This window comes from Dendroctonus ponderosae, unplaced genomic scaffold (genome assembly GCF_020466585.1).
Source record: "Dendroctonus ponderosae isolate FM_Combo_2020 unplaced genomic scaffold, Dpon_F_20191213v2 Dpon_F_20191213_3, whole genome shotgun sequence".
Classification (NCBI taxonomy): Eukaryota; Metazoa; Arthropoda; class Insecta; order Coleoptera; family Curculionidae; genus Dendroctonus; species Dendroctonus ponderosae.
The window spans coordinates 6,075,758-6,102,353 of NW_026018508.1; the positions used below are offsets into that span (position 1 = coordinate 6,075,758).

The window sequence follows — 26,596 nt, forward strand, 5'->3', positions numbered from 1 at the left end:
TGAAAGCGTTAAAAATACCTAATTTACGGACTTGCAAAAGACAGGTTTATATTTGGTCAATAGGTAGTTGAAAAAAAAATTGTATTTTAAAGGTTATTTTTTTCTATGGCAAACCTGGGGATTTAGTCAATTTCTTACATTGTTTTGCAGTGTAAATGGAACAACTAAAAAATAACAAGCCGAAAGAACTCCGAAATGTCGAACGAATACTTAATGGCGATTATAAAAAGCTGCGTTGGAGAAAGCAGTCTGCCTTCCATTAAGGAGGGCGACGGCCCATCTCCTGCTCCCTCGTTCTGTCCCAGTTCAAAAAACAGCTCCGTTGGTGATTTTGATGAACTTGATAGCCGTAAGGGTTTTGCGATTTGAAAATGGAAAATTTATATTGTTGGTTCACTTGTTCACCAAATAAAATAAGATCTGTTGATGTGTGTTAGTTAATTTTGTATATTTTTTCTAGCTACTATGGGATTACGGTCGCTGGGCGGTCAGACGCGAGGACGATCGGTCAAGGAGTTGGAAGATCAACTCAACAATCTTAAAAAAGAAAATTTCGACCTCAAGCTTCGTATATACTTTTTGGAGGAAAAGATGGGGACCAACTTTACTTTGGATAAGGAAAATATTATTAAGAAAAATATAGAATTACAGGTACGGACAGATTTGTTTTACTTTTCTGTGCAGCTTTCTAGCTCACTTCAGTTTTTTGCACAATATTTTTCAACACATTTGCTTGTAATATTATTGAATTTACAAGAGTTCATAAAAGGACACCTATAATATGATTACAAATTTCGCTTTTGCTGTTAAAAAGTTTTTTGTGTTCACTTAAGTTCATATAAGAAGAATGAATTAATCATTTTTAATTCTTTTAATTTATCAAGCTATAGAGTTTAATGGTTTTTCATTTAACGTTGTCTTTTTGTAATACATACTATTTGCATTTTAAAGTACATTCGCTTTTTAAAGTGTTGTGTATATTGATTATTTCATTGTCAAAGTGCTATTTGTGTTGATAGATAAGTAATCAAAGTAGTTAAAATGAGCCTAATAGAAGAAACTATTTTTATCATCCATCCTCAAGATTTCATCGTCAGTTTTCTTTTTAAACGCTCTTTATTAAAATGTATTAACCATTATTTATTACACAATTTTATTTGTATTTGCGATTGCAAGTTCCAGTGTCTGAATAATGTCGTTGATTTTCCAAAATTTACATTTTAAGATTTCCATTTGCCATTCAAATGAGAATGGAAAGCTTTTATGTAAACATGTTAACTTTCAGGTAAAAGTGTCCAATCTCCAGAAAGACTTGAACCAGAAGCACGAGTACTTATGTCAAGCTGTAAAAGGAATGGAACTTGTGGAAGATGAACATAAAAAAATGGCTAAAAGCAAGGAAGAGGAAATGGCTCAACTTCAGCAGGAAATGGCAGAGATGAGGTCACAATTACAGGTTAGTGAAGCCACAATACACCCCATTTTCAAACATATGTTCTCAGTGTTTCCTGTTTTGTACAACTAAAAAAACACATATGTTCTTAGTGCGAAAATTGGTACATACAATTTCCAGGATATTAGTTACTCCGGTAATATAACATGCACCAAATCTGGCGGGTCGAGCAGACATTCTGAAACAGACCAGCCGTTTTTTCACGAATATATTCCTGAATCGAAAAGTAGAGACAAGCGATATGGTCAGGATGGCGATTTTTCCATCAAAGTATTGTACTCTATTTTTAAATTAATGGCTTTGCTTTTGTTTGTTGTCCATTGCTGTTTCGAATTTGTGATTTACCTGCATCGCTTTATGCAAGCATGTTACTTTAAACATTATCTACAATCAGTTCATAAAGAAAAATACTTATAATATTTGTTGCTTAGAAAAGTAAACTACCGGAACAAAACACAAATTAACTTTCAAAATTAGCGCATTAAGAGAAAATAAAGAATTTTCACTTCACTTCACTTTACAATGTTGTCTTGTAGTTGATTTGCTGCTTTTTTCTTTGTAAATCATATCGTCCTTGCTATTTGGACATTAGGGAGAACGACTCTCTTGTAGAAGGAATATATTTAACAAAGCTCAAGCACATTTTTTTGGAAAAATACTCAAAAACGTATCTCAGTAATTGAAATACAAAAATTGATATTCGAGCTTTAAGAAGAATAATTTTATTGAGAACCGTTAATTTTTGTTAGACTTTTTGATGCTACGTAAAAGTTTAAGAATTTCTATATAACATACTTTATGTCAATATTTACTGGTTTGCAAAAAAATTACATTGGAAAAATATGTTTATGGTAAAAGATGAACAGCCACCATATATATCCGGCTGAGCTTTTGTACACCATCAGGAATTTTTGCTTATGTGTATGCATGGGAATCTTCTTAAACGTGTTAATAACGTCTAAAACTTGTATATTCTAAATTTATCAATTTTGGATTGATTTCTTACATCAACAGTAATGCGATTTTCTATAAGATGAATAATTCTTAAAATGTTAGAGTATGAACCCAACATGAGGTGCATGTTTTATTTAACAACAAATATCCGACGAAACCAATGAGTAAGCCAGTAATTAGCAAAAATGGAGAAACATTTTCGCTCATACACCAAATAATTGATGCCTTATCATGAGAATAATGAAGCAGTCGTCAAGTCAGATTTCCCAAATCAAGTTAACTTTTTTCTCAGAAGAATCAACTTTTACACTAACGGGGCTAGTTTATAGACAAAATCACCGGTATTGGGCAAAATAAAATCTCAGATGCATCATAAAACAACACAAACAATATACTGAAAGAGTTAATGTTTGGGCAGGAATAAGAAAAATCGATCATAAGACTTTATGCAACTCTACAGTTATATGTATTTCTCAGTTTAACTACCGCGAGGCGAAAGCCCTACACTATGAATTGTTCATTTAAAAATACTCACTTTGAAGTAGAAAACATTTCACATTTTTGCTTGATTCTATAATAGTTTTATTCGATATTCATAGTGCCAAGCAATATTTATATCGCCGTTATCGGTAAAATATTTGTAAATCGATCCTTGTAACTAAAAAAATATTATTTTATTTTGTCGTATGGTCCGATTTACCTAAATCTAAATATTTCTTGATTCATTTTATATGTTTAGATAGTTGACTGACTGTCTCGCTGCCTGAACATGTTAAACTGTTTCGTTTCAAGACTTTAGTGTTTGTGTGGAATTGTGTGTTTTTTGTTCAGCCGTGTGAACATAATATTAAATGGAGGTTCATCAGAATGTTTTACTTGTACAGCTAAGGTTTTATTTATTTCGTGAATAATTAACCCAGAAGGGACTTTTGGAGCTTTTCAATGTAATTTTCATCAAAATATGAGTTAACGCGTAATTAATTAATACTGCAAATAATTACCTTTAAAATACTGAGCTGTAATTTATTTAATTGCCGTAATAATTTTACTGTATGCTCACCCTACCTATTTTCTTTTAACTGCTTTTTCACCAGTTTCATTGCATGGTTTTGCTCTCCTGTATTTTTTATTACATAAATATGATGTAATATATATGAATAGTGATAGTACATAATGCATCATGGATGAGTTTGTCTCATTTAACATAAACATAAATATACTTGGATAGAAAGTTAAAAATAATTCTCTGATGCAAAATATGTTTCTACTTACGTAGGTACTTTTTTTTTTTAGTTTTAATCCCTTGTTTAAAATTCTTGTAAAAAATCTGACTTAAAGTTATTTTTTATTTTTTTAAGTTATTTTCTCATGCCCTTGTTGGTGATGCTTGTGTTGACGACAATCATGATTTTCATATCTTTTCAGCCCCTGAAATTGTGACAAATCACAATACAAGATAGTTTCATTGGATTTTATCCAGTGCAGTGGAGTTTCCTCTCTTCTTATTTAAATAAATTTATGTTTTCACTACTGAAGAATAACTTTTTAGGGTGACTTCAACTGCCAACCCAGCTTACAAATATTTTCTAATGAGTATATGAAAATCGCATGTCTAGGAAAATGCCATTAATATCAAATTAAAAAAATATGTATCAACAGTTTTAATTTCGCTATTAAATAATTTAATATTACAGGAAAATCAGTTGGCAAATTTCGTCTACGACAGAGCGGATAATCTGCGACTCCAAATCGACTCTTTACAAACGGAGTGCGAAAATAAAGATCAAACAATTGATAGCTTGAATGCTGAGCTTTCGTCGGCAAATGAGCGTCTTATAGATTTTGCTAATCAGGTGAAAGAGTACGAAGAAAAACTTGCTAAGCAACATTTGAAGAACGGACAGTTGTTGGCCAAAATGCAGGAAGAACAAAAAGCTAAAGATAAGCTGAAGGCACAGCTGGCCGCAATTAATCAGAAATATTCCGTAAGTGTTCAAAGTAAATTCAACAAGTATGTAGAGTAGTATAAGTTACAAGCTAAAATGAATGTTGAAAAGCACTTAGCAGCTAGGGAAAAATTGTGCAGTGTGTATCTTTGTAAAGTCGTAGAGAAACATTAAGCAACAGTTTCACTAAGAGATTATAGCTTTTTCCTTCTGAACACTAATAGCTTTAAATTTGCTAATAACTTTATTTTGCGAGGTATAGCTGCAATATGCTCTAAATGTCGCGTTGGGTTTTCACATTTAAACTGGTAAATGTATACCTTAACTATTCCAATCAAAACATAATGGTTATACATTGTAAAAGGCTGTGACTCGAAAATATGCAGGATGATTCAGTTTCTAGGGGCAGAACCCCAAGAATCTCCAAATAACCTAATTTTAAGTGGAAAGAGTTATATAAAGGACTAAAACGGTTTATTTTGCGTTTTTGCAAAATTGCAGTTGGGTTTCAGTTTACGAAAGTTTTATTGTTGAGCATTATGAACTACGCATTCAGCAAAACATTTTTTTTATTTTGGACATTTCGATCTTGAAAATTTGGCATTTATTTGCAATTTTTGAAAAATGTTAAGACTGTTCTTCAGAGTATAAAGAATGTTTCGTTAGTATCTTAAACTGAGGCTTCCTTATTAAATGCTTAATATTTATTAAGCATTTAATAAGGAAGCCCATTTGGGCCAGGGTGTGTAACTAATTGAAGCACAGTGAAACCTCAGAAAAAGTAAAAGGTAAATATGACTGTCGTGTCTCATTTTGTAGTACAAAACCATTGTGTTTTATATTCGAAACTTTTCGAAAAAAATTCTAAATACTTTACTCGCTTCTTCAAAATTGAGTTATTGCGTCTCCAGATAAATCTATCTTTACACAGGTTGTTGAATAGTAACTTCAATGTGATTCAAACACATTCACAACAGAAACATTACTTTGTTATTTTTGTTGCAGATGGCCAAGTATGAATTCGATCAAGATCGCGAAGAATTCCATAAAGAGAAAAAAGTCCTGGATCGCAATAATATGATAATGGATATGCGCATATCTGCATTGGAGAGTGAGAATCGCAAACAAAAAGAGCTGTTAAAACAGCAGCAGGCCAAAGTGGAAGCGGCCGTAATTGAAGCGAAGAAAAATAAAAACATAGCGGTCTCCACAAGTCGCAATGAGAACCAAAACCTGTCGAATACTGACGATGGATTTGTTTCAGTTCCAAGCGCAACAACATCTGGAGGATGTGCGGAAGAGAACGCATTACCTCTACCGGTAACGCAACAACCCAGTAAGGCCAAGCCGTCCACAAAAAATCAGGTAAGTTCATGTTATTAAACCTTCAGTTTGTCTTTTCACAAGATGATTCATTCAGCTTGCATAAAAACTGAATTAACATTAAAATTTATTTTTCAGGTACTGCAAACACCTGATGGCAAAAGCTTAGTCAACTTCGAAAAGCTTCTAATGGATGGCGGCGACAACGATTCCATCAAAACACAATTTTTCTCTCTGAAAGACGACTTCCTTGTTCAAAAACAAAAAATCATGAAATTGAAATGCGATCAACTAAGGGCTTGCGAAATTATCAAGAGTATGATCGATATTAAGAATAAGGCCAACGACGAAATCGAGCAACTTAAGAAAACCAATGCACAGTTGGAAAAGGAACTGGAAAACGTGGTGTGCAAACCGCAGAAGGATAAAGCCGCTGGTCCGCTTCAGCCAATGGTCTTAGAAGAGAACAACACGAGAGTAGGAACGCCGCAGCCATCTGAGGTAGTTCTTCCTTTTAATTGCAAACATCTTCTTTTCGGACAGTTTTACTTTCCGCATTAACTACCTGCTTACCTTTAGTGCTTTTAATAGTTTGCTTGCTGTTTGCCGTAGTTTTGCATTTGTAGATTGCGTGCAATTTTTTTAAAATTATTTTTCTGACTATGATTAAACTCTAATTATGGCTCAGCGTTATTTTTGTTTATCCCGGTCGAATTTTAAACTGCCTAAACGGAAAAAAGCATCTTGTACTTTGACTAAATTCTATATATCACTTCGCAAGGTATTTGGAAAACAACATGTAAATTGAACATTCTGCATTGTTGCAAGTGAAAATTACTTTTGGCAGCTTTTTGAGTTGATTAAATGGTACATGATTTCAACTGTGCGTCTAAAAATAAAACAAACTTTCATATATTCAAGTTGGCCATAGGCAAACAAATCAGAAATTGTCAGATTTTCATGTAAATCAAATTTATTTTAGAGATGATATATAGTATTTATCAGAATGCCTTCGTCGGCATTGCCTTTTAAAGACACACAAGAATATTTACCAAGTCTACATTAGAAACATTTGAAGCAAAGCTATTTCTTCAGTGAAATATATAACAATTCTCATGAGATACATCGCTTGTATATTCTGTGTAATACATGGAACCACCACCATGGGTGTTATTCGACAAGAAGATATTCAGAACAACAAATATTACTTACTATTAATCACCAAATTTCCCATCTAAATTACGTTGATTTTTCTGTTAAGCCGAATTTAAGAGTTTTTGGTAGTTTCTTTCCGGTTATACTTATTTATTATACGAATTTCATGTTTTATTTGAGCCACATGTTTTTGCGAGTTTTCCCGATTATGCGCTTCTTAGAGAAAAGACAAAGTCTCATCTTTTGCTCAACAACGAACAACGTTTCCAAGAATTGGATAAACAATTATTGTTAATGATGTAGTTAATGATTATAATAAGACTGGTAAATGAAATAGTCGACTATTTAACTCATATTGAAATACTATATTGAGTACGAATTATGTCTTGTATGACAGAACTTTTTTTGAACATAACTACATTTGAAATATGTTTTTTTTTCTTGGGGATTCGGTCTGGGCATTGGTGAAAAAATAAGGAAAAGCTTTTTTAGGTACCAAGCTTTTGGAGATTTATTGGGGCCTTCTTCAGGGTGCTAATTGTTAGTCATAGGAAATATGGGAACCCTCCAGAATCATACTGTTGCAATCTTTTTAAATTTTAGTCACATTGCCGCGTAACAGGTTGTCATGGATTAAAAGTTAAAATTTTACAAATAACATTTTTGTGTCGAGATAAAGGGACGAACTACAATAAATTCACACTTAATGATGAGCTGAAGGCTTAGCACATCAATAAATCGCATTCAAAGCGTAAACCGATAGCCAAAAAAGTATTTTTTCTTTCACCACTGCCCAGACCGAATCCCCAAGAAAGAAAAAAACATCCTTCAATTGTTCATATATCGGTCAAGAAACAAACACAAAAATGGAATCGTAACAAAAGTAATCTTGAGCGTTCTCATTTCGCGGCCATTGCTTGAAACAACAAACAACTGGAAAAATGACATCAGATCAGTGTAAGCCTTTGATCGAAACACCTCTGAGGACGCAAGTCACTCGTGTTTGCGAAAGGTCGCAGAAATTATGTTCGATGCCGTCCAACAGCACCAACAATGCAACAGTTTCAAAATTAATAATAGTTATTATTATTTTTCTACACATGCACAAATGTGAATAACAAATCAAATAAACTGAGTAATATTCAATGCGAAAACAAATTTCAAACGTACCTATGATCAGTTGCCTTTGGTTCAGTTCCGCTGATGTTGAACTTTTTGTTGCGTTTCCATATTCAGATGTCGTTATGTTCAATTATTCAATTTATTCACATTATATGTTATACAAAAAATTATTTGGGTATAATGCAAATATGTAGAGTTGATTCAGAGTCGGTTTTTTATATGAACCCTGCTTTCTAATCTCTAAACTAAGTAGAGTAGTCACTACACCAGTTCACCCTATCAATGCAAACTAATCGAGTTTAGACTGTGCAGAGTTCAATTTGTCCTGCTTGTACTGAGAGATTTTTCTTCGAGATTCTAACGTTTCTTACGGTTTTACATATCTGAAAAACCGGAGTCGAATTATCTAAGCTGTTTTACCACAGGAATCCACATGGTTTTATCACCATCCACTTTACACTTTGTACCTTAATTCATATTATGATCAGGTACATTCAGGTAGTTAGAACTCATACGTACTAGCTTCTGACTACTTATTTAAATTATTACCGCATATTTTCTTGCAACAAACTTGCAGAATAATTCATCAACCTTACGAAATTCAAAATTATTTTTTACAGACTTATAGAAGATCCGCATTGTTTATGGGATGTCTCACCGCCTGTTGTGTTTGTCTATGTACTCAGCGTTAAATAATAATGTAATTAACTTTTATTTTGATAAGCCAACATTAAATACAACTGTACAAGTACCAAAATGACCTTTTGATATTCCGCTTTCTCATCATATATAAAAATTATTTAATCATGAATAAATTAATGAGATTGGATGAAATGATTATGAATAAATGATATTGGTTGCGTTATCCCGACCGTAGTCCGATTTTATTTCCAGTCATTTTGTAAATAAATATCCCTTTTAATATGGGTTCAATTCTCCAGATCTAAACTTGTCAGAGTTATTTTTAATCCAGCAGTCGTGTAACGGGATGCATGGCATTGCTAGTTTACGCTCGGTGCCAACATTGCCTGTTGGGTCTTAGATTTTTAATTTCTAGTTAAAAAGTGCCTAAGTAACATACCGATATCGCATCTGCACATATAATGGCTTTTCTTCGCCAATAGTTTTGGTGTAAAAAAAGGTATTTTACGTTTTCCACGCTTTTTTGGCAGTTGTTTAGCTATTTGTGTCAATAACCTGAAGGCTTATTTTATTTTTAGATACTTTGTGAATGCACTGACATTATCTAAAAAATGTTTGTACAACACAAATAAGAATTTACGCATCACAAAATATGATACTTAGCTACTCTAATACGCCTGTGTAGGTATGCATCCATATACAAAGCAATTTTTTAACGGTGATAAAGTATCGTGTGTTTATTTTTGTTAAACTATTCACATCTGGATAATTTTATATTTATTTTGACTGTACGCATTTATACGACTCGATTTTGCTAATAGAAACATCTCTGGAAACCAAATAGTGAACATAAGTTGTTTTAACGGAAGAACTGTATCATTTTTTACTGCAAATGGTGTTTTATGTTAAATATACATATTCTGTAGATACTTGTTTGAAATTGGTATATGGTCAACATTCAGATCTAAAAATGCTAATGCCTATTTTATTAATATTTATGCTTTTTTAAATTAATGAATTGCTTTTTAGTGGTAATAGATTAATGATGATATTTATATAATAATATATGTGTTTATTCGCGGACCAGTTTGCTAGAAAAGGGACAGAAAAATGTATGTTTCAATACCAGTAATTACGTATTATTTTCTATTATAGAGCAACTTGAAATTTAGCTCTTTATCGTCTTCCGTATATTGCTAGTGTAAACACAGACAAAACAATTCATACTTTTTAAAATAAAACTCTTTACCCTTTGATAATATTCCAACAATATACCAGTTACGAAACTCTTTGACTTTCAACGAGTTGTGTAAAAAGATTCTTGAGAAATCTAACGAACTCCTAAATATCTGTTCTACAATTATGAAAAAAGTGTATTTATTTGGTAGTATAGCAGATTGGCATGTTTGTTAGATATGATAAAAAAATAAGGCTTACAATAACGGCACAATAAGCAGCTTTCTAATCAATGGCGGTGTATGGCTTTTCTGTTTGAAAAAATGGATTTTAATATTTGTTTAATATATCATGCATGTGTTTTTGTATAACATTTTAACCGATTCTTTGATATTCCAATTTTATTGCAAAATACCAAGGAGGAGTTTTTGACAATAAAGTATTGTATTTGAATAAATTATTATATGTTTGATGAAAAAAATATTTTCGATTTTGAAAATAACATTTTAACCTTTACGGCTTTTAACGTTTACTGGCCTTAGGTATACAGACATCTAGTCAAAAAGACCATTAAAATGCCATTTCCAACCATTTCTTGTGAACTAAGAAAATAAAGTTTTYCATTACTAATTGAGCTTAGCTTAGATCAAAAGTAATTTGGATAACTTTGCAATAAACAAATATATTATGACGAATAGTATACACATGCAAAACTTAACATACGAGATCGTATAATCAGGAAATATGTTTATTCCACGAAAAATTATTAAAAACACCGCAGAACACTCTCGAAGATGCATTCAATTATCCTTGCAAGTAACGCAAATGGGGAAAAGTTTCACGAGTCACACAAAACTTTTGAAATAACAAATATGGAAAATCCGCCAAAACAACAATAAATTCTTAGTTACAAACACGCATCGAATCGTGAAAAGTAGTTCACATAATAGTTCAATTAATTTTTTCTCTTAGTAATACCGTTCATCTGAAGGCCGCCGAATAATCAAATTCTATAATTGAGTTGTAACTTTGCCTTGTTTTTTTTAAAGCTATATCAAGACTCCTCCTTTGAACTTCCACAATCGCCCCCCATATGTCCCTTCCGCCGCCCTTTATCCTTTCTGTTTGTTAACTCCTTGTGTTGTCCTGTTGTCAGAAATTCAGCATGGCCGAAGAAAAACAGCAATTCGATAGTGGAGAAGCGGACATCGTTGAACAATATAAGAGGCTCACGGTAGAATTAGAAGCAAAAATTGAGGTAACTTTGACATTCACGCAGCATCAGGACTGAACAAATGGATTGTGATTGGTAAATTTAAACTTAAAAAACAACTACTGTGAAACGTAAATTCAAGGTTCTGGTGGAGACACTCAAGGAAAAAGACTCTCAAATGGCATACATTAGGACGCAATACGATCAGCTGCTAAACACCCTGGAAGAGAAGGAAAACAACATTGTAGATTTGGAATTTGAACTTCTTTCTAGTAACCAATCGCCCGAAGACTTGGATACATCTCAACGCGAAAGAGAGATTGCTGAAATCRAGAAGAAAATCAACAACTACAAACAAGAATTGGAAGAGAAAAATCTAGAAATTCGAAGGTAAGATATAGAGTTTCAGGAAAATAGKGGTAAATATTCTGATGACTTAGCCAACATTAAGAAAAGTTTTCGTCAAAAGGTGGCAACTAATATCACTTYAAATTTAATTCTAGTTGATCTGGRATAATTGTTTTTTATTTTTATTTATTTACTTCATTTTAAATGTGCTCGTTTTTGTGTCATCTTTYAATCCATRTATCAATTAAAYTAATACGACTGTTGGTGTTGGTATAGTTTTGGCAATATCTTCAGATTTCCATTTATTAGCATTTTCTTCAGATCTATTTTGTATTGATCAAAACAYTTCCTTTGTCRTCTTCTGGGTTATTATGGATTCCAGATATTTTCTATTATAGCAAACCTGATGACGCAGTTTTTTTGCTATATTTTGTGCATCAAACTTTTCCCTCCTAGAGTCTTAGATTATTTTTTAGATCTATGGGTTTATTAGATTAATCAGTCCAAGACTGTGCACGAGTTTTTCAGGTGAAACACGAGTTTCCACGTCTGTTTCGCTTGATCTAATTTATTTTAATTTTCGTCTTAATAAATTGCTGATCTAACGGTTGAAGTAATGCAGTTGCATTTAAAGACAGAAACTTTATTTTATATTTGGGTCAGTTATGTTTTTATTGGGACAATTTTTTTGTTTCAAGTAGTATTGCACAGTTGGACAAACATAGTCCCGAAACGATTTCTTGAATATTTAGATTTGAATCACCAATTTTTTTAATTTTATGTTTATTATATCGTTAAATTAATGCCATTTGGGTTTTTCATTGCACAAGGGCCGACATATTTATAAACTAGCATGAGTTTTACCCATGTGATGAACTTCTCAAAAAAAAATATTGGATGCTCATTTTCATCTGCTCCAGTAGGTATAATTCTTCTCAATTCCACTGGACACATTTCAACGGTTTCTTTGTCGGCTGATAAACTTTCATTCATCGTCTTGTAGTGATAAGTGTTTTCTCATAGGAGAATTTGCGCCGTCATCGCATCCTTTTTTTAGATTAAATGGTCAGGTACGACAATACGGATACTTCCTTAACCAACTTATGAACAAAGAACTGTGGACCAGGAATATTGAGATTGAGAAAATGTATCTAAAGCAAGACCAAATGGCGCAAGATCAAATGGCACAATCCCCTGAAATGGATAGATTGAAGAAACAGGTATCTGGAAAAGATTTTCAGATTAAAATGCTCAAAGACAAGATTGACCGTTTGGGCTTGAACGCCACTTTACCAGGCGAAGATCCGAAGAAAAACATTCAGACTATTTTATTATTACAGGTCAGTCTACTATTTCTTTAATTATTGAGATAACGAGGCACGCAAGTTAGCTAACTATTTAAATTACAAAAATATATCTGGGCCTCTGCTGAGCTTTTGTCACCGAAGAAAAGTATACGTTTATTGTATTTTATTGTATCCGAGGGACTTTTACAATAATTTAAAATAGACCGACATTAGTGCCTATTCAAAAAATATTAAAAATATATATAAATACGTTCTCTGTTGCTGTATAGCGAGCCAGATAGCATCACTCAACTTTATTTCAACTAAGTTGGGCTCCTGGTTTCAAAAACTATGTATTTTGACTATAATGAGGAACAAGCCGTTTCAAAAGCTTTCATTTCGATATTAACAAACCTTTTCCAACCAACAAAATATTTCCATAGGATAAATTGAGAGTTGCTGAAGACGAGAAGAAATTTCTCGAAAAGCGCGTCTCCGAACTTGAGACGATTGCGGCGATGTTTGATAGTTTAAAATCAGAAAATCAGACGATTAAATCGGAGCTCGACAAAAGCGAACAGCTACGCCACGAAATGGAAGAGGTCTGCTCTGTGTTAAGCAACAGATTAGAGGAACTTGCCATGTTTCTGGACTCTTTGCTCAAACACAAATCGGTTTTGGGCTTCCTGGGCTTGGCCAAGAACAGAAAGCTCAGAGAAATCATCAGCAACAGTCTGGATATGTCCAGGTAGAAATTTATTCCAAGATTCGTAACATCAGTCTTAATGGGCAATGATTTTTCGTAGGTCTTTTACAATGAGTTTAATGGTTAATCCGGAACAGAGCCTTACTCAGCTGTCTAATATAACGGCTTTGTTAAACGGGTCCGTATTTCAAGAACTATCTCACATTGAGAGTGTAGACGAGGATGAGGAATCTCACTTTAGTATTGTTCCGGAAAATATTTCGCTTACCTATGAGTCTCATCTACAGAAGAAAACTAGCGAACAGCCAGGTAATTATCTATTGAATACTTTTCTTCAATTCAAGTTCATTCATTTTGATCATTCACGCATATTTTTGTGCTGTATTTAAAATATATTTAACTTCAAACTATTATTTTCCATTTATTTAAATAATCCTGACTTCAAATTCTGAGGAGCAGTTTAACATAGTTTTGAAAACTGAGGTTCTGAGGACACTACTGTTTTTGGAATAAAATTTTTGTTTTACAGGCAACGAACAACTAATCACGGCTTTGAGAGAGCAAGTGTTCAAACTGAAAAACGAACTTCAAGTGCGTGATAATGAACTGAATCGTCTGCATCACGAGAAGGAAAGCGACGTTGATCAGGTGAGCGAAAGCGACGATGCAGAGGGGAAGAACGATCTGTTGTCCACCCCCAAGGTCTCAACCATTAAAGAGCGGCAAGCCAATGACACTCAGAGCGAAAGTGAAGCATGGAGTGAACCCGATCGCCTCGTTTCTAGGTAAATACGATGTTTAAGCAATTCAATCGCCCATGGGAAAATGTATGTTGTACATCTTGAAGCTATCGTTATTTTCAACTTTTCAGAGCTCGAATTGGATTGGACCCTTTTGCCTCGCTACCATTTACACCCGTTTCTCGATTGCAGCGCGACCAGTATCGACAGAGTAGTGAAGACGATGATCGTTTCCAAGAATTAACACCCTCTAGACGGACCATAGCAGCGGTCTATGAAGGTATGTATTATCAAAGTTATTGTTAAATAGCGATCCATATATAAGATCCAATGCTGTGACATTGCTATTTTGAAATGAATTTTCGCATTTTAGAAGTAGATAGGCTTCAGGACGAAAACTTTGCAAACAGTGTGATGTACAAACATAAACTACAGGAATTGGAAGCACAAATGCAAGAAAGCAAGAAGAAACTCATTCAAGCCGAATTGGAGAAAAATAGTGCCTTAGAGAAAGTGGACAGTTTACAAAAGGTTTGTTGTAGGTTCGTTATATGATATAAATAGTAGAGAGAATTGTGGAATTTATAGATTGTCGACGAGCTAAACGAATCCAGAAAACATTACGAAGACATTATGGCGGGTAAAGATAAGGAAATTCAAGATAAGATTAATTGTTTAGAGGTGGAAAAAGAAAAGGTGTTAGCGGAATCGCAGACATATTTGCATCAACTGACTGACGCTCAAAACCAAGTTATTGCAGCTAGAGAGAAGGTTAGTTCTAGATTAAATGCCAACTTACAAGAATATTTTTTTTGCAAATTCTACAAAATCTTTTTAGTGGAAACTAATGCGAAATTGATATTAAATCAATATTAGAATCGAAACTAATACCGAAAGTAATAATTGTTGCTTGAAAAACTACTATAAAAGTTTTTAATAGGTTATTTAAAAAAAAGTTTTGGTTTAAGGTAAAAGTATTGGAGGAACTGGAGAAGGATTTGAGAGTAAAACATGAAGAAGATTTAATTATTAAACTAAAAGAGGCAGAGGAATTGTTTACTAACAAGATGAAAGCGGTGGAAGAAAAGTATGTAGTAGAAATCGAAGAAGCTCGAGAAGCCTTAAGGTCAGTTAAATTATTACCCTTAATGAACAACTATTCGTTTATAAAATTAGCAGCATTGAATAAATAAATGCATACTAGAACTTTGTAGCCCTGTACTAATAAGCGCTATGATATGCATAATTTCCATCGTTTGCCTAACTATTTCTTCATTCTTAACAACCACTTTTCCGATTTTTAAGATCGCAATTGTAAATATATGTTTAACGAATAATGTCTGAACTCAGGTGCCGCCAAGAGGAGTATACACGGGATTATATCAGGAAAGTGGATGTAGAAAAGAAACTAAATGAAGCTGAACAACTTATGACAGAACTAAATGAATTGAAATCGGTGGTATATTCATATGAAAACACCATTTCCTCCTATAAAGAGAAAGAACTGGAAATTCAGAGCACCATTCAGACACATCGCAATGAAATAGAAACTTTACAATCTCAATTGAAGAATACCAAAATCAGCCACTGCCAACTGGAGAAGGAAAGAGTGAAATTGTGCGAATCAAAGCACGCATTGGAAACAGAGATAGCAAAAACGCATCAAAAAGAACAGCATCTCAGGAATCAACTAACGGATATTCAGAAGAGCCTTAGCGAAGTCACCGAGAAATATGGAGAACAAGTGACAACTTTGCAAAGGCAGAAGAGCAGTTTGGAGTTGAAAATCAGCGAGCTGGAAAGCTGTAATGCTGAATTACGCAATCGGCTAATTAATATCGAATCGACCAAGTTTAGCTTGGGGCTCAATGCCACTTTACCATCCAATGTAGGATCTTCTAGACCCTATTATAGGCGGTAAGTAACTAGTTGCAGTTGAGTCGATAAAAGTTACTAAACAAAAAAATTGTACTTAATAAACTGATAACTGTTTTAGACAATATTCCGATCAAAATACGTACAGCTCGGAAGACAATGGCGAAGAAGAGGGAAGACACTTAGCTTTTAACTCAGACTCTCGGTCAAGATCAGCCATTCAACCTGCTATTGCAGATGGGGAAAGAGCTGAAGCTAATTCTTCACCGGATTTGGGTATTGAAAGTGACCACGGACGGTAAGTTTGCTATAATGTTTTTTTTTAATTTCAAATTGAATATGTACGTTTTTGTTGCAGATTTTCAAGCCTCGAAAACAATGGAAATAATACCACCAGACCTTTACTTCAGACTATAGAAATCACCGCATGTATGAACCGCATATTCGATGAGCAAAATGATGGGCTGCAAGTGAACGATTCAGGTATAATATTTATTATATGTGAGGTAATATTCAATATCAAGTGTAAACACCACAAACATGTGAGAACTAAACAAAAGTGGACAGTGACTGTAAGATTGAAAAATCGGCATGGAAGAAACGGCATAGATATAATTGGTGAACGATTAAAATCAAAATATTCAATTTAAATTTAAAAAATAAGCCAGCTTGGAGTAGAGTTTGGAGTAGAGTTATTAATTTAATTAACGTTTTTGATCTTTTGATTATGCATTTTATTAAAGTGAATAGGCGATCTAATTTTTAATTAATCGAAATTATATACGTAACGTGGAAGTAAGAAGTGTGAACAGCTTAAAAATAAAACATGTAGACCGTAGTTGCACAATTAGCATTTATATAATAAAGTAATTTTCGTAACACTTCAAACACTCCAAACATCGTCATTTTATCAAACTATTTGTTTAGTGTAAAAACAACCATACTTTTCCTTTGTTGTGTTATATAAAATCTATGTATGTGTAGGTAACGAACATTGCTGCCAGAAAGCGATTGAAACGGCACAAGAGAACAATGAGCTAAAGCGAAAACTTTTGCGGATGAAGAGGGCGTTAGAAGAGACAGCCACGCAGCTCAACTTGGCCAATCAAAGGAAGAAACAAGTTGAAAAAACAATTTGCAAACAAATTCACAAGACGAGTCAAGTGTTGCGCAAAGCGAAGGCTAACTTGGATTCTGGGTCTGAGAGTGAAAATTTACGTCCCTAGACACATTATGTGCGAATTCACAATGACTGACCTATCTGTTTTTTTTTTCAAGTGGGTGATTAAGGGAATTTTTGGTAATGGCTGGATTTTCCCTCAATTTAGAGCTATTTGTGATGTAATGGTGAACCGCAACAACAATAACGTGAGTTTAGTGCACGCGCTTCAACAAGAACTATAAATGAAGCTTCATTTATGCGTCAGCTTTCTTACTTGTGGCATCAAGTTTATTGTGTCCCATTCGTGTAAATTTTAGGTTCTAAACGTGTAAAAATATAAATACTGATTTTCTATAAGGACCAATGTGATACTTCGACAGTGACAACATAAAATGCATGAATTTTATGGGATATTTCCAGGGCTCACACTAATTGAACTTTCTTGGACTCATCAATTCAATGTTTAAACTTGTTTAAAAAACTTGAAGGGTATTTCTTAATTTTCGGATCAATTTAAAATTGCATTATGTTGTTACAACAGAATCATTATAATTTCTTATATCAGAAGAAATTATGTGCACATTTGAATAATTTACTAAAATGAAATATGCCAAAACTGGACAACTTTTGTTGGTATTTTCTACATAGAAGGCTATTTTTTTAGTTAGGGTTAGTGAGATTACGATTTACATTTGCTTCTGATCTCAGCCTATTATATTTTGATACTTGCATATCATAAAATGATAATTTTCTGGCTATCTGTAATTAGTATCAGATTCACTTCTCACATGTTATTAGCACGAATTTTATACCATACAATTACTGTTGAAAACCCTGACTTTTTCTGGGGGTTTTAGTTCAATGAAGAAAACAACACGACGATCCTTGTAAAGTTTGTTGTTGCATTTTAAGCTATGTCGATGTCCATAATGCATGTCGTCTTTGTGCCAAGATTTAGAATAAGAAAATGTATGATTCTCATGTGAAAATGAACATTTTATCTGTATATTTTGAGCTCTACAAGTTGATTGTATATATGTTTGAACAGTATTTTGTGATAACGTGAATATTTTTGCAGTTGTCCAAGAGGTTGTATATATATTTAGAAGTACCAATAAAGAACATTTGACTTTTTATCATTTTTCTTGAAAAATCGTTGATATTATTATAGGCTACTCTAATGGTTACAAATCGAATTGTTTTCCCGTATTAAGATTTATGTGGTATAAATATAAATTTACCGTAAAAATTGATCGGTTTTGGAAATACAGGGCGTTAAAGATTTAAATTCTAAAAAAGTATATTTTATTTGATAACTTCAAAAAGCAAATATTCAATTTAAATTAAGAACCTTGACAGAAAACTTGTTTAGATTATCTTGAATGAATGAATTCAAAAGTGAGTGGGCGGTTTAACTTGTAACAAATCGAACTTATTGAAATTATATACATAACGTAGAAATAAGTGTGGACAGATTCAAACTTAAAATCTACGAAAATACATGGCCTTGGTAAAATGCCTGTACAAAATTCAACCACAATTTCCTGGATAAACCCATAATTCAACCTATTTGAAATGTAAAAATCTAAAAAACATATTTTATTGGTAACTCGATTTGGACAAAATGCTCCTACGTATGCCGAGATTTTTTGTAGTATTTTTGATCGTGTGATTAATTTTCAAGAAAAATAGCTGAAATTCTGTAAAACATTCCTTTGCTTTACAACGAAATGTTCTTCAGGCAAATGCATGTGGTTTGTTTTGATACTCAATATTGATATTACGCATGTAGATTCGTCAGAAAATTGTTTCCTCGATTTGGAAACTAGGTTCGTTGGATCTTTGCACAATGCCTTCAGAAATATGTTTGAACATTGTGGATATAATTCATTTTACACCTTTTATTACAGGCAATTTAAACAAATAATCAATATGCACAGCTATTATAGAACACAAAAAAGTTAACATCTGCTAAACACACGGTAATACAGATAACAATGCCTAATATACAGGAGGTGTTGGGCAGCGAATATTAAACAAGTTAGTTTCATTCTCAAATGAACTTTTGAATAGAGGCGTTCCAAAGTAATCCTTGTAATTTGGCTCTAACTCTTCATCGTTAAGTTCCTCTACTGAGGTATCAAGTTCTGCAAGCCTCTTCGGGGATGGGGGTGGTGTTTCTGCATCAAGATAATTGTTGAGAAAAGTAAAAATGTCATTTTCGCTCAAAGGAATGGAGTACAATTCTTCGAATTGCTCGTCATAGTCCGTGTAACAGAAATCTTCTAAGATTTCCGTATCTGTTCGCGTAGGCCGGTGGAGCGATTTAGCATTTTGCTTAGTGGGTATATCGGCATTAGGTTTTTTAAAAGTGGAATTCGGAGCACGACAATTCACCGCTTTATCCTGAAACGGAGTTCTGGTCTGCAGTACACTGGATCCTGCTTTCCGTTGAATATTGCTATGAGCATCTAAAAAAAATTCCAAATTCACACAAAAAACTGAGTGATGTTCCTCAACCACTTACTTTCAGCGTTGAAGGTGCTCCTAGCAGGGGTATGAATAAAATTCATCTTTGTAAACGAAATGAGACACTCAGGAGAATTATACCGATAGCAATTCCTCTAAAACAAGTTTTTCGCAATTCTACCGTTAAACTAAATGTTTTTAATACGTTTCTTTAAATGGATTGAAATCAACTGACATTTATGAATTTAAGACGACAGACGGTAGTTGAATTATGCAGCGTTGCCATTGGTTACCATATTTACGTACTACAGGGACACCATATTAAATTAGACACTACACATTACATAACAAATTAAAAAGCTATTATTCAAATAGTTCCATTAAAAAAATCATCCTAAGTTAAGTTTGAGCAGTTTTATTGAAAACACCGCTACTTTTATATTTATAGTATTTCGAACTTTCATTCAACTGCAAACTGCCTATGGAGAGAACCAAATCACTTGCTAAATTCACATTCGCAAATGAAGAAGCAATATATTTATCGATATCAAAGAGAAATGCAAGATACATTTAATCGGTACGAAGTCTTTTTTGTTTACGGGAAACTAGAGTGACTAAAAGAGAAAAGAAACAATGAACAAGGATTTACGGATATTAAAATAAGAGATGATAGTAGCGCTTTCGACGCAAATCAATTCTCTTTGAAGATGAGGGAAGTTATATAGGACTTTACTGGTATCAAAGAGAGATAGAATGAGACAATTTTATGTAGAACCCAGAACATATTTTTATTAATAAAAGCGCAATATCACTAATATCTTGATTGTAAAAACAACTCGATTGCATGCATTCTGGCATTGCAACATTCTGGCGATAGGATGGTGACGGAAAAATGTGTTTAGGTTTTTCATATATTAATTTTTATCCATATAATCCTTAAATGTTTTTATCTCAAGCTACTGCAATTATTCATTGTGTGGATTAACTGTTTTCCATTAAAAGCATGGCCTTTTCACAAACATAGAATAATATACATATTTGAAAAATAGCGCGAATATATTTTCGAGCAATTGATAAAAAAACTAGCCAAATCTGGCAAACGCGCTATAGTCTTGTTGATCTGACATAACCGATTGTTTACATATAACCTAACTTTTTAGTGAATAATATGTAAGCATTCCCTTTAATTAAATTAATTTTTCACAAATGAAACCCCACAAAAAATCTCGAATAATGATGTGATAACATGTACACCATAAGCCTTCGCTCTATAAAAAAACTAAAAATTATACTATTCCTCATTACATGTTTCTTGGTGCTTCTATTTTTCGGAGCGTTTCACCATGCTTTCGAAAAAGATTTTTTCAGCAACTTTCATTATCCCTACGACGGAGATATCGAACCACTGGTGATACAACTGAAAAACAACCAGACCCCGAATATTCCAACGATAAATAATTATAATTTTTACTACTACAAGAATTGTGATACTAAATGTAGAGGAGTAACAGATCTGAGATTAGTCTATTTAATTAAGTCAAGTGTAGCAAATTTCGATCGAAGAGTGGCCATAAGAAGTTCATGGGGCTTTCAGAAGCGATTTTCAGATGTGGAAATTAGAACACTGTTCCTTATAGGCCTGCAGAGTGATGACAATATGCAGGCCTCATTAAACGAAGAATCTCAAAAATATAAGGATATTATACAAGCGAACTACACTGATTCGTATTTTAACAATACGTATAAAACCATGTCAGGGTTTGAATGGGTAATGAAGTATTGCAAGAATGCAAAGTTTTACATGTTTGTTGATGACGACTACTATGTTTCTACAAAGAATGTATTGCGTTTTCTCAGATTTCCCACAAATTATCCCAATTATTTAAAAGAACCATTGGGGAATATTCATAACTTGATTCAACACAGGCAGCTCTTGCAAGGTGTTGATTTCAGTTTAGATGATGATGTGCGATTATACACAGGATATGCCTTTCAATCTTCACCACACAGACATTATATTAGCAAATGGTAAGTTTCTGTCGGAATACATTATGCTAGCAATATTTTTCATATTCAAATTTTGTTTCAACTTTAATTGCAATAATAACGATCAACTCATTATTCATTAAACACTTGAGAATAAAACTAATCATTTTAATTAGAATTAGGTGGTTTAGAAGTCGAATTAACTAATTGATACAGTGTTTCCTGATGCAATCCACTTGTAAGTCTACATAAATGTAAGTCTACATACCTACCAAAAATTTATTTCAAATATTGACCGTCGAAGTTAAAATTCAGGCTTGGACATAAGAGTCGGATTATAAGAAGTTCTAATATCCAGATGATAGTTAAAAAATGGGGCACCTTCAGTTTTATTCTTTTTATACATTTTTCCGAAAAATCACATTAGAAATAAGAATGTTAATAAAGTAAAAACCACGTTTTTACATTAATACTTAATTAATTTCGTGCTTTGCATTGTTGTCATAAGTCTAAGATTAAGTAGCCTTGCACAAACTACCAAATGCAAATCGGTAAACTGTTTTCTATGACTATCTTGTTTGTTGGGAACCACGGGGTGAATGACAAACTGCGATCATTTGAACTGAGCGGGAAGTAAGCTAAATTTGCAAACAATCGGTTGGAAAACACGCAAATTTATATTCTCTACGCGACTAGAGGCTTTAAAGCTACCATCACTATAATCGCGCACAAACGGTAATAAGAATGGCACAAAAACCGCAATATAAGTTAAGCAAAAACCTCAATATAAATTGCACACTGCACATGCGACCAGCATAAATGTTTGAAAATGGAAACTACAACCCTGGTTGCCATCTACTAATTCCCTGAAATCCCGATTTTTCCTCAAAAAACTCAACGCCATTTAGTGGCTTAAATGTAGATGAACAACCGCTAGTCTGATTATAATCTTGATCTGGCTTGGTACAGCCTGAAGAGATCTGGACGAGCAAACACTGGAATAGTCGAAAGAATCCTGGCCCCTAATATTCCCTATCATGAATCGTTTGGCAGAAATAACATGTTTAGAATGTAAAATTTGTAAAAACAACGCGAGATTTAAATAAGTAGGCCAGCTTCTTAATACACCACGGACGATTTTTAATAATTATCAATTTAATTAAATTAATTAATTTACAGAAAAAACCAACTTTCGAAACAATCCAAGACGTATTGAGAACAGAACATTAAGGCTGTTTTTAAATTTAAATTGACAATGTCCATATCAAAACAGTCTAGTTAGTGGCAAAACCTGACAAAAATTCATTGAACATGATTTAACATTTCCACTCCTATTGAAAAATCCAACCATCCTGTTTAAAGGTTAACGATGTTCGTATTCAACATCGTTTAATTTGGGGCGCAATTCACACAGGAAAAATACCAATAAATAACACAAACTGACCTGAAATAAAAAGTGTAGTTTACAGCAGACTGTAAGAAAATTTTTCATTTCTTTGTAAAGGGTGTGTATAAAAACAAACTACTAAGAAAAAGTTAATTCTTTAACGGATAGCGTTTGACTTAAAATTAATTTTAAAGAAAAAAAAAGTGAAAATTTGAAAACCTCAATCCAGAATCCAGAAACTCCCTCGTTGTTCGTCGTCGAACAATAATTACATGCAACAATATCATAAAATACAAGCTTATCATATAAAGCTAAAGGCGATCTACATGGCAACCAGGGGCAAAGTAATGCCAAACTTACCGAAAGATGCATGATGCACCTGGAAAGAAAGAAAACAATCTTTAGTATATCAGACACCCAGATTATTTCAGATTACTAAAGAAATGGAGAAGAAATAGGAAACCCATACAATTTCAGTTGCTTCTCGCAAAATTTACTCAGTTCAAGAGGAAGATCCTTCTTACCAGCTTTCCGCAAGCTGCCTTATCCTCCATTGTCTAATCGTTAATCCTGTTTTAGATGAACTTTACACTGAACACTTAAACACACTATGAAGGAAATTGCGGCAGATTATCATGTTCGTTATCTGCAGGATTTAGTGCAAGTTTTCAACCTGGTGTAGATCACACCAGGTTGAAAACTTGCACTAAATCCTGCAGATAACGAACATGATAATCTGCCGCAATTTCCTTAGGGACAGAGCACCAAATCACTCAAATATTCCCGACAAGACACAAAAGATCGAGACTTGGTCCCAATCCCTTGGTTGGCCGTAAGAAACTGAATACTTGCTCAGCTTTTCAGAAAACCCCGAGCGATGTCGAAGTTTTTATCACATTCCTGACGGACCGAGCTACAGAACCTACATGATGATATAATCGTTTGCTTCGCTTGGTTGTCCTTTATGATTCCGTTCGATTCCAGTTTTTTTCTTGTTGACAATGTTGTAGAAATTTCCAGTTCGTACGACAATATTTCTAAAGGCAAGTTTTATGTATCAATTTGTTTGGATGGTCGCCGTAAACAAAACAACTTTCTCAGTCAATAATAAACATATCCGATCATTGTGCGCATTATAATTTTTTATGCTAAATTAAATGCCTTGGATCAGTGGTTTTCTGGATTTTTATTAAATTTTCGGCCTTTTTAACTTGATATGCTATGAAGGCGCTGCCTAAATGGCAGCTCCACATTCAAGCCATGCGATGATGTGTGATTTTATTTTAGCTTTGCGCTTTTCCGTCAATTTTACTTAGTTCTTCATTTATCATTAGAAGCTGTAGGTCTTTGCAGATAACGATTCTTTAATTAATTAATTACCTTCTAAACCTTAATTATTGAGACGAACACATAAGCTTGAGAGTGTGAAAGTTAATTTAAATAATACAACAGTTTATACAGTATGGTGCAAATGTTAAACTAATTTAACTTTCTCTTTCTGTATAATAATTAAATGACAATGCTGGTCGCATTCTTTAAATGTTATATTTTCGGCAAATCCATATCCCAACCCAATACAAAACAATGTCACTTAAAAATTACAGGTTTTTCGCGTTTATATTTGGGGAATTACTTATATTGAAGAAGTGTGGAAATTTTCTGCTAATAGGCTTCGGGTTTCTCAAAATAAATAGACTGAAGACTGAAATGGACTTATACACAATTTTATTATTTGCGTCCTAATTCAAAAAAATTAAAACAGTAGAAGAACTTATTTAAATATTTTAGATTTGTGTTTTGTTTTAATGTGCCAATATAATTGTACAAATAATCGTTTGAATATATAAACTCAGCATTTCTTATTTTCTAGGTATGTTTCCCTGGATGAATATCCGTATCATATGTGGCCAGCTTATGTCTCAGGCGGTGCCTACATTTTATCAAACGCTGCCTTAGTAGACATGTATTATGCGAGCTTATACACTAAACACTTTAGATTCGACGACATTTACGTGGGCATTTTGGCCTACAAGGCGAAAATCGAGCCATTTCACTCGGAAGAATTTCACTTTTACAAAAGATCTTATAGCAGAAAAGGATATGATTATGTGGTTGCATCGCACGGATATTCGAATACTCAGGAACTGGTAGCTGTGTGGAATGAGCAGAAAAGTATAGGAAACGCTTGACTAAACATATGTATTGTTTTTTTTTATTACTGTGCACATTTTGCTATGAAATCCATTGTGTAGCGTTGTTCATTTTTGGATTATATGATTTTAATATATAACCATAGCTTGCAAGTTTAAACATAAAATAAAATAAAACAATATTTTAGAGCAACCACATTTATAGTTTTACATCCATTTGAAGTATTTCCTTTTCTCTACTTAAAGTTTAATCTCTCCGAGGCACTTAGAACGACGTATAAACAATACATACCTTTACTGGATATTCTGTGGATTCTCAAGAACCTACACTCTAGATGGGTTCATTTTGACTATTTGTGCTTATATTCAATTTATTCACTTCATGCTGTGCTACTTGAAGTAAGGTTTTACTGGTTTCCAAAATCTGAAAATAAAATTATTAATAGTCACTAGTTTTAATGCGATACGTCGCCCACTTATAGGGATTTTCTATCGAATCCAAGGGGATTTATTAACAATAGAAAATTCGAACGCTGATAATATTACGAATACTGTTTATTGGCGCAAAAATACCGCCAATTTAACTATAACAAATGTTGAGTGTTAAAAGTAAAGGTTTTAATTTGCGTTGCCCTTTGTTGACATTATGAGTATTTAAAGTAAATTGTTCTAATGTTGATTAAGTATATTTATACATTTAGAATTTGTGTTCAAGCGCTTTCCCAAAACATTGTTTTGGTGTGACCAAATGTAAATGTTTAAGTTTGCGTCTCAATACTTTTGAACTTTGTACCTTCTTAAATCCTGTTTCTACTTCCTCAATCACTTTATTGTAATGTTCATATATCGATTTATGTTGCTCTAGACTATCATCACAATGCTTAATCTTATCTTGCAGGTCACTCATAGTCTTTTCCAACTCGGCTTTTGCACATTCCTCTTGATGTATTCTTTCTGCCACTTGGACACGTTTTATTTTTAAAGTTTCTAAGACTAAAATTATAAAATTCTGTATTTTCAGTTTAGTACAAACTTTATTTTGGCTGCTCTGAATAAATTATAATATGCGTTTACATTTTACCAATTCCTGGTTATACGTCTGCATTATAGCTCCGTGGTTGGACATATCGAATTAAAAATTGAAAAACTAAATTGCTTAATATCTTAGCAAAAAAATTAAGAAAATTCGAAATTAAAATTCAGTTGTACTTGAAAACATCACCAAATGTATGGTTAGTTTCACAGCTATGTTAATATCACGTTAATACAATTCTAACACAAGGCGCCACATCTACCGGTTTAATTTCGCATACTTTCATGAGTAACTAGTTTGAAAAGTTAAAGAGCCACAAATTAACGAAATCCAGTACGTAGTATTAAAGTGTAAAAAAAACACTGTTTTAAAGTTTAGAATTAATACATATACATACGCATTAAAAAGTCGATTTAGATTGCAAGTGATTATTTACGATACACCAAATCTGCAAAATTTCGTTACATGGC

General features: G+C 33.2%; 4 protein-coding genes across 18 annotated transcripts in view; 2 read left to right on the forward strand and 2 right to left on the reverse strand.

Moving 5' to 3' along the window:
* The window catches only part of LOC109543617 (early endosome antigen 1), a 45,629-nt gene extending 27,394 nt beyond the window's left edge, over positions 1 to 18,235 (forward strand). For 3 of the 13 annotated variants that reach the window (XM_048665220.1, XM_019913422.2, XM_048665219.1), the window contains exons 2-22: positions 151 to 349; positions 461 to 651; positions 1,286 to 1,456; positions 1,574 to 1,723; positions 4,102 to 4,392; positions 5,359 to 5,718; positions 5,815 to 6,177; positions 10,928 to 11,029; positions 11,127 to 11,374; positions 12,390 to 12,672; positions 13,062 to 13,366; positions 13,425 to 13,633; positions 13,854 to 14,109; positions 14,196 to 14,344; positions 14,438 to 14,595; positions 14,653 to 14,835; positions 15,033 to 15,190; positions 15,415 to 15,981; positions 16,061 to 16,237; positions 16,298 to 16,422; positions 16,924 to 18,235. In XM_048665220.1, the coding sequence (XP_048521177.1) occupies positions 196 to 349; positions 461 to 651; positions 1,286 to 1,456; positions 1,574 to 1,723; positions 4,102 to 4,392; positions 5,359 to 5,718; positions 5,815 to 6,177; positions 10,928 to 11,029; positions 11,127 to 11,374; positions 12,390 to 12,672; positions 13,062 to 13,366; positions 13,425 to 13,633; positions 13,854 to 14,109; positions 14,196 to 14,344; positions 14,438 to 14,595; positions 14,653 to 14,835; positions 15,033 to 15,190; positions 15,415 to 15,981; positions 16,061 to 16,237; positions 16,298 to 16,422; positions 16,924 to 17,165 (4,842 nt within the window). In that variant the 5' untranslated portion in view covers positions 151 to 195 and the 3' untranslated portion in view covers positions 17,166 to 18,235. Of the gene's footprint in view, positions 1 to 150; positions 350 to 460; positions 652 to 1,285; positions 1,457 to 1,573; positions 1,724 to 3,134; positions 3,352 to 4,101; positions 4,393 to 5,358; positions 5,719 to 5,814; positions 6,178 to 10,927; positions 11,030 to 11,126; positions 11,375 to 12,389; positions 12,673 to 13,061; positions 13,367 to 13,424; positions 13,634 to 13,853; positions 14,110 to 14,195; positions 14,345 to 14,437; positions 14,596 to 14,652; positions 14,836 to 15,032; positions 15,191 to 15,414; positions 15,982 to 16,060; positions 16,238 to 16,297; positions 16,423 to 16,923 lie in introns of those variants that run through there. The other 10 variants (XM_019913424.2, XM_019913423.2, XM_019913425.2 and 7 more) reach the window with 9 other exon arrangements.
* Positions 18,236 to 18,982: 747 nt separating this feature from the next.
* LOC109543619 lies at positions 18,983 to 19,836 on the reverse strand. The gene is made up of 2 exons (XM_019913430.2): positions 19,629 to 19,836; positions 18,983 to 19,572 (listed from the first exon to the last, which is right to left on the reverse strand). Exons 1-2 carry the CDS (start codon positions 19,672 to 19,674, stop codon positions 19,103 to 19,105), a joined length of 516 nt encoding a protein of 171 aa, XP_019768989.1. The 5' UTR covers positions 19,675 to 19,836; the 3' UTR covers positions 18,983 to 19,102.
* An 851-nt stretch (positions 19,837 to 20,687) lies between these two features.
* LOC109543621 (beta-1,3-galactosyltransferase brn) lies at positions 20,688 to 25,286 on the forward strand. The gene is made up of 2 exons (XM_019913432.2): positions 20,688 to 21,598; positions 24,814 to 25,286. Exons 1-2 carry the CDS (start codon positions 20,817 to 20,819, stop codon positions 25,130 to 25,132), a joined length of 1,101 nt encoding a protein of 366 aa, XP_019768991.1. The 5' UTR covers positions 20,688 to 20,816; the 3' UTR covers positions 25,133 to 25,286.
* On the reverse strand, positions 23,028 to 26,343 carry LOC109543622. 3 transcript variants are annotated; one of them, XM_048665225.1, is made up of 4 exons: positions 26,168 to 26,343; positions 25,887 to 26,086; positions 25,386 to 25,517; positions 23,028 to 23,322 (listed from the first exon to the last, which is right to left on the reverse strand). In XM_048665225.1, exons 1-3 carry the CDS (start codon positions 26,217 to 26,219, stop codon positions 25,425 to 25,427), a joined length of 345 nt encoding a protein of 114 aa, XP_048521182.1. In that variant the 5' UTR covers positions 26,220 to 26,343; the 3' UTR covers positions 23,028 to 23,322; positions 25,386 to 25,424. The 3 variants fall into 3 exon arrangements, with proteins under 3 accessions (XP_048521182.1, XP_048521183.1, XP_019768992.1); XM_048665226.1 differs by lacking the exon at positions 23,028 to 23,322 and adding an exon at positions 24,558 to 24,969; XM_019913433.2 differs by lacking the exon at positions 23,028 to 23,322 and having other exon boundaries at positions 25,276 to 25,517; positions 26,168 to 26,342.
* Positions 26,344 to 26,596: the final 253 nt, after the last annotated feature.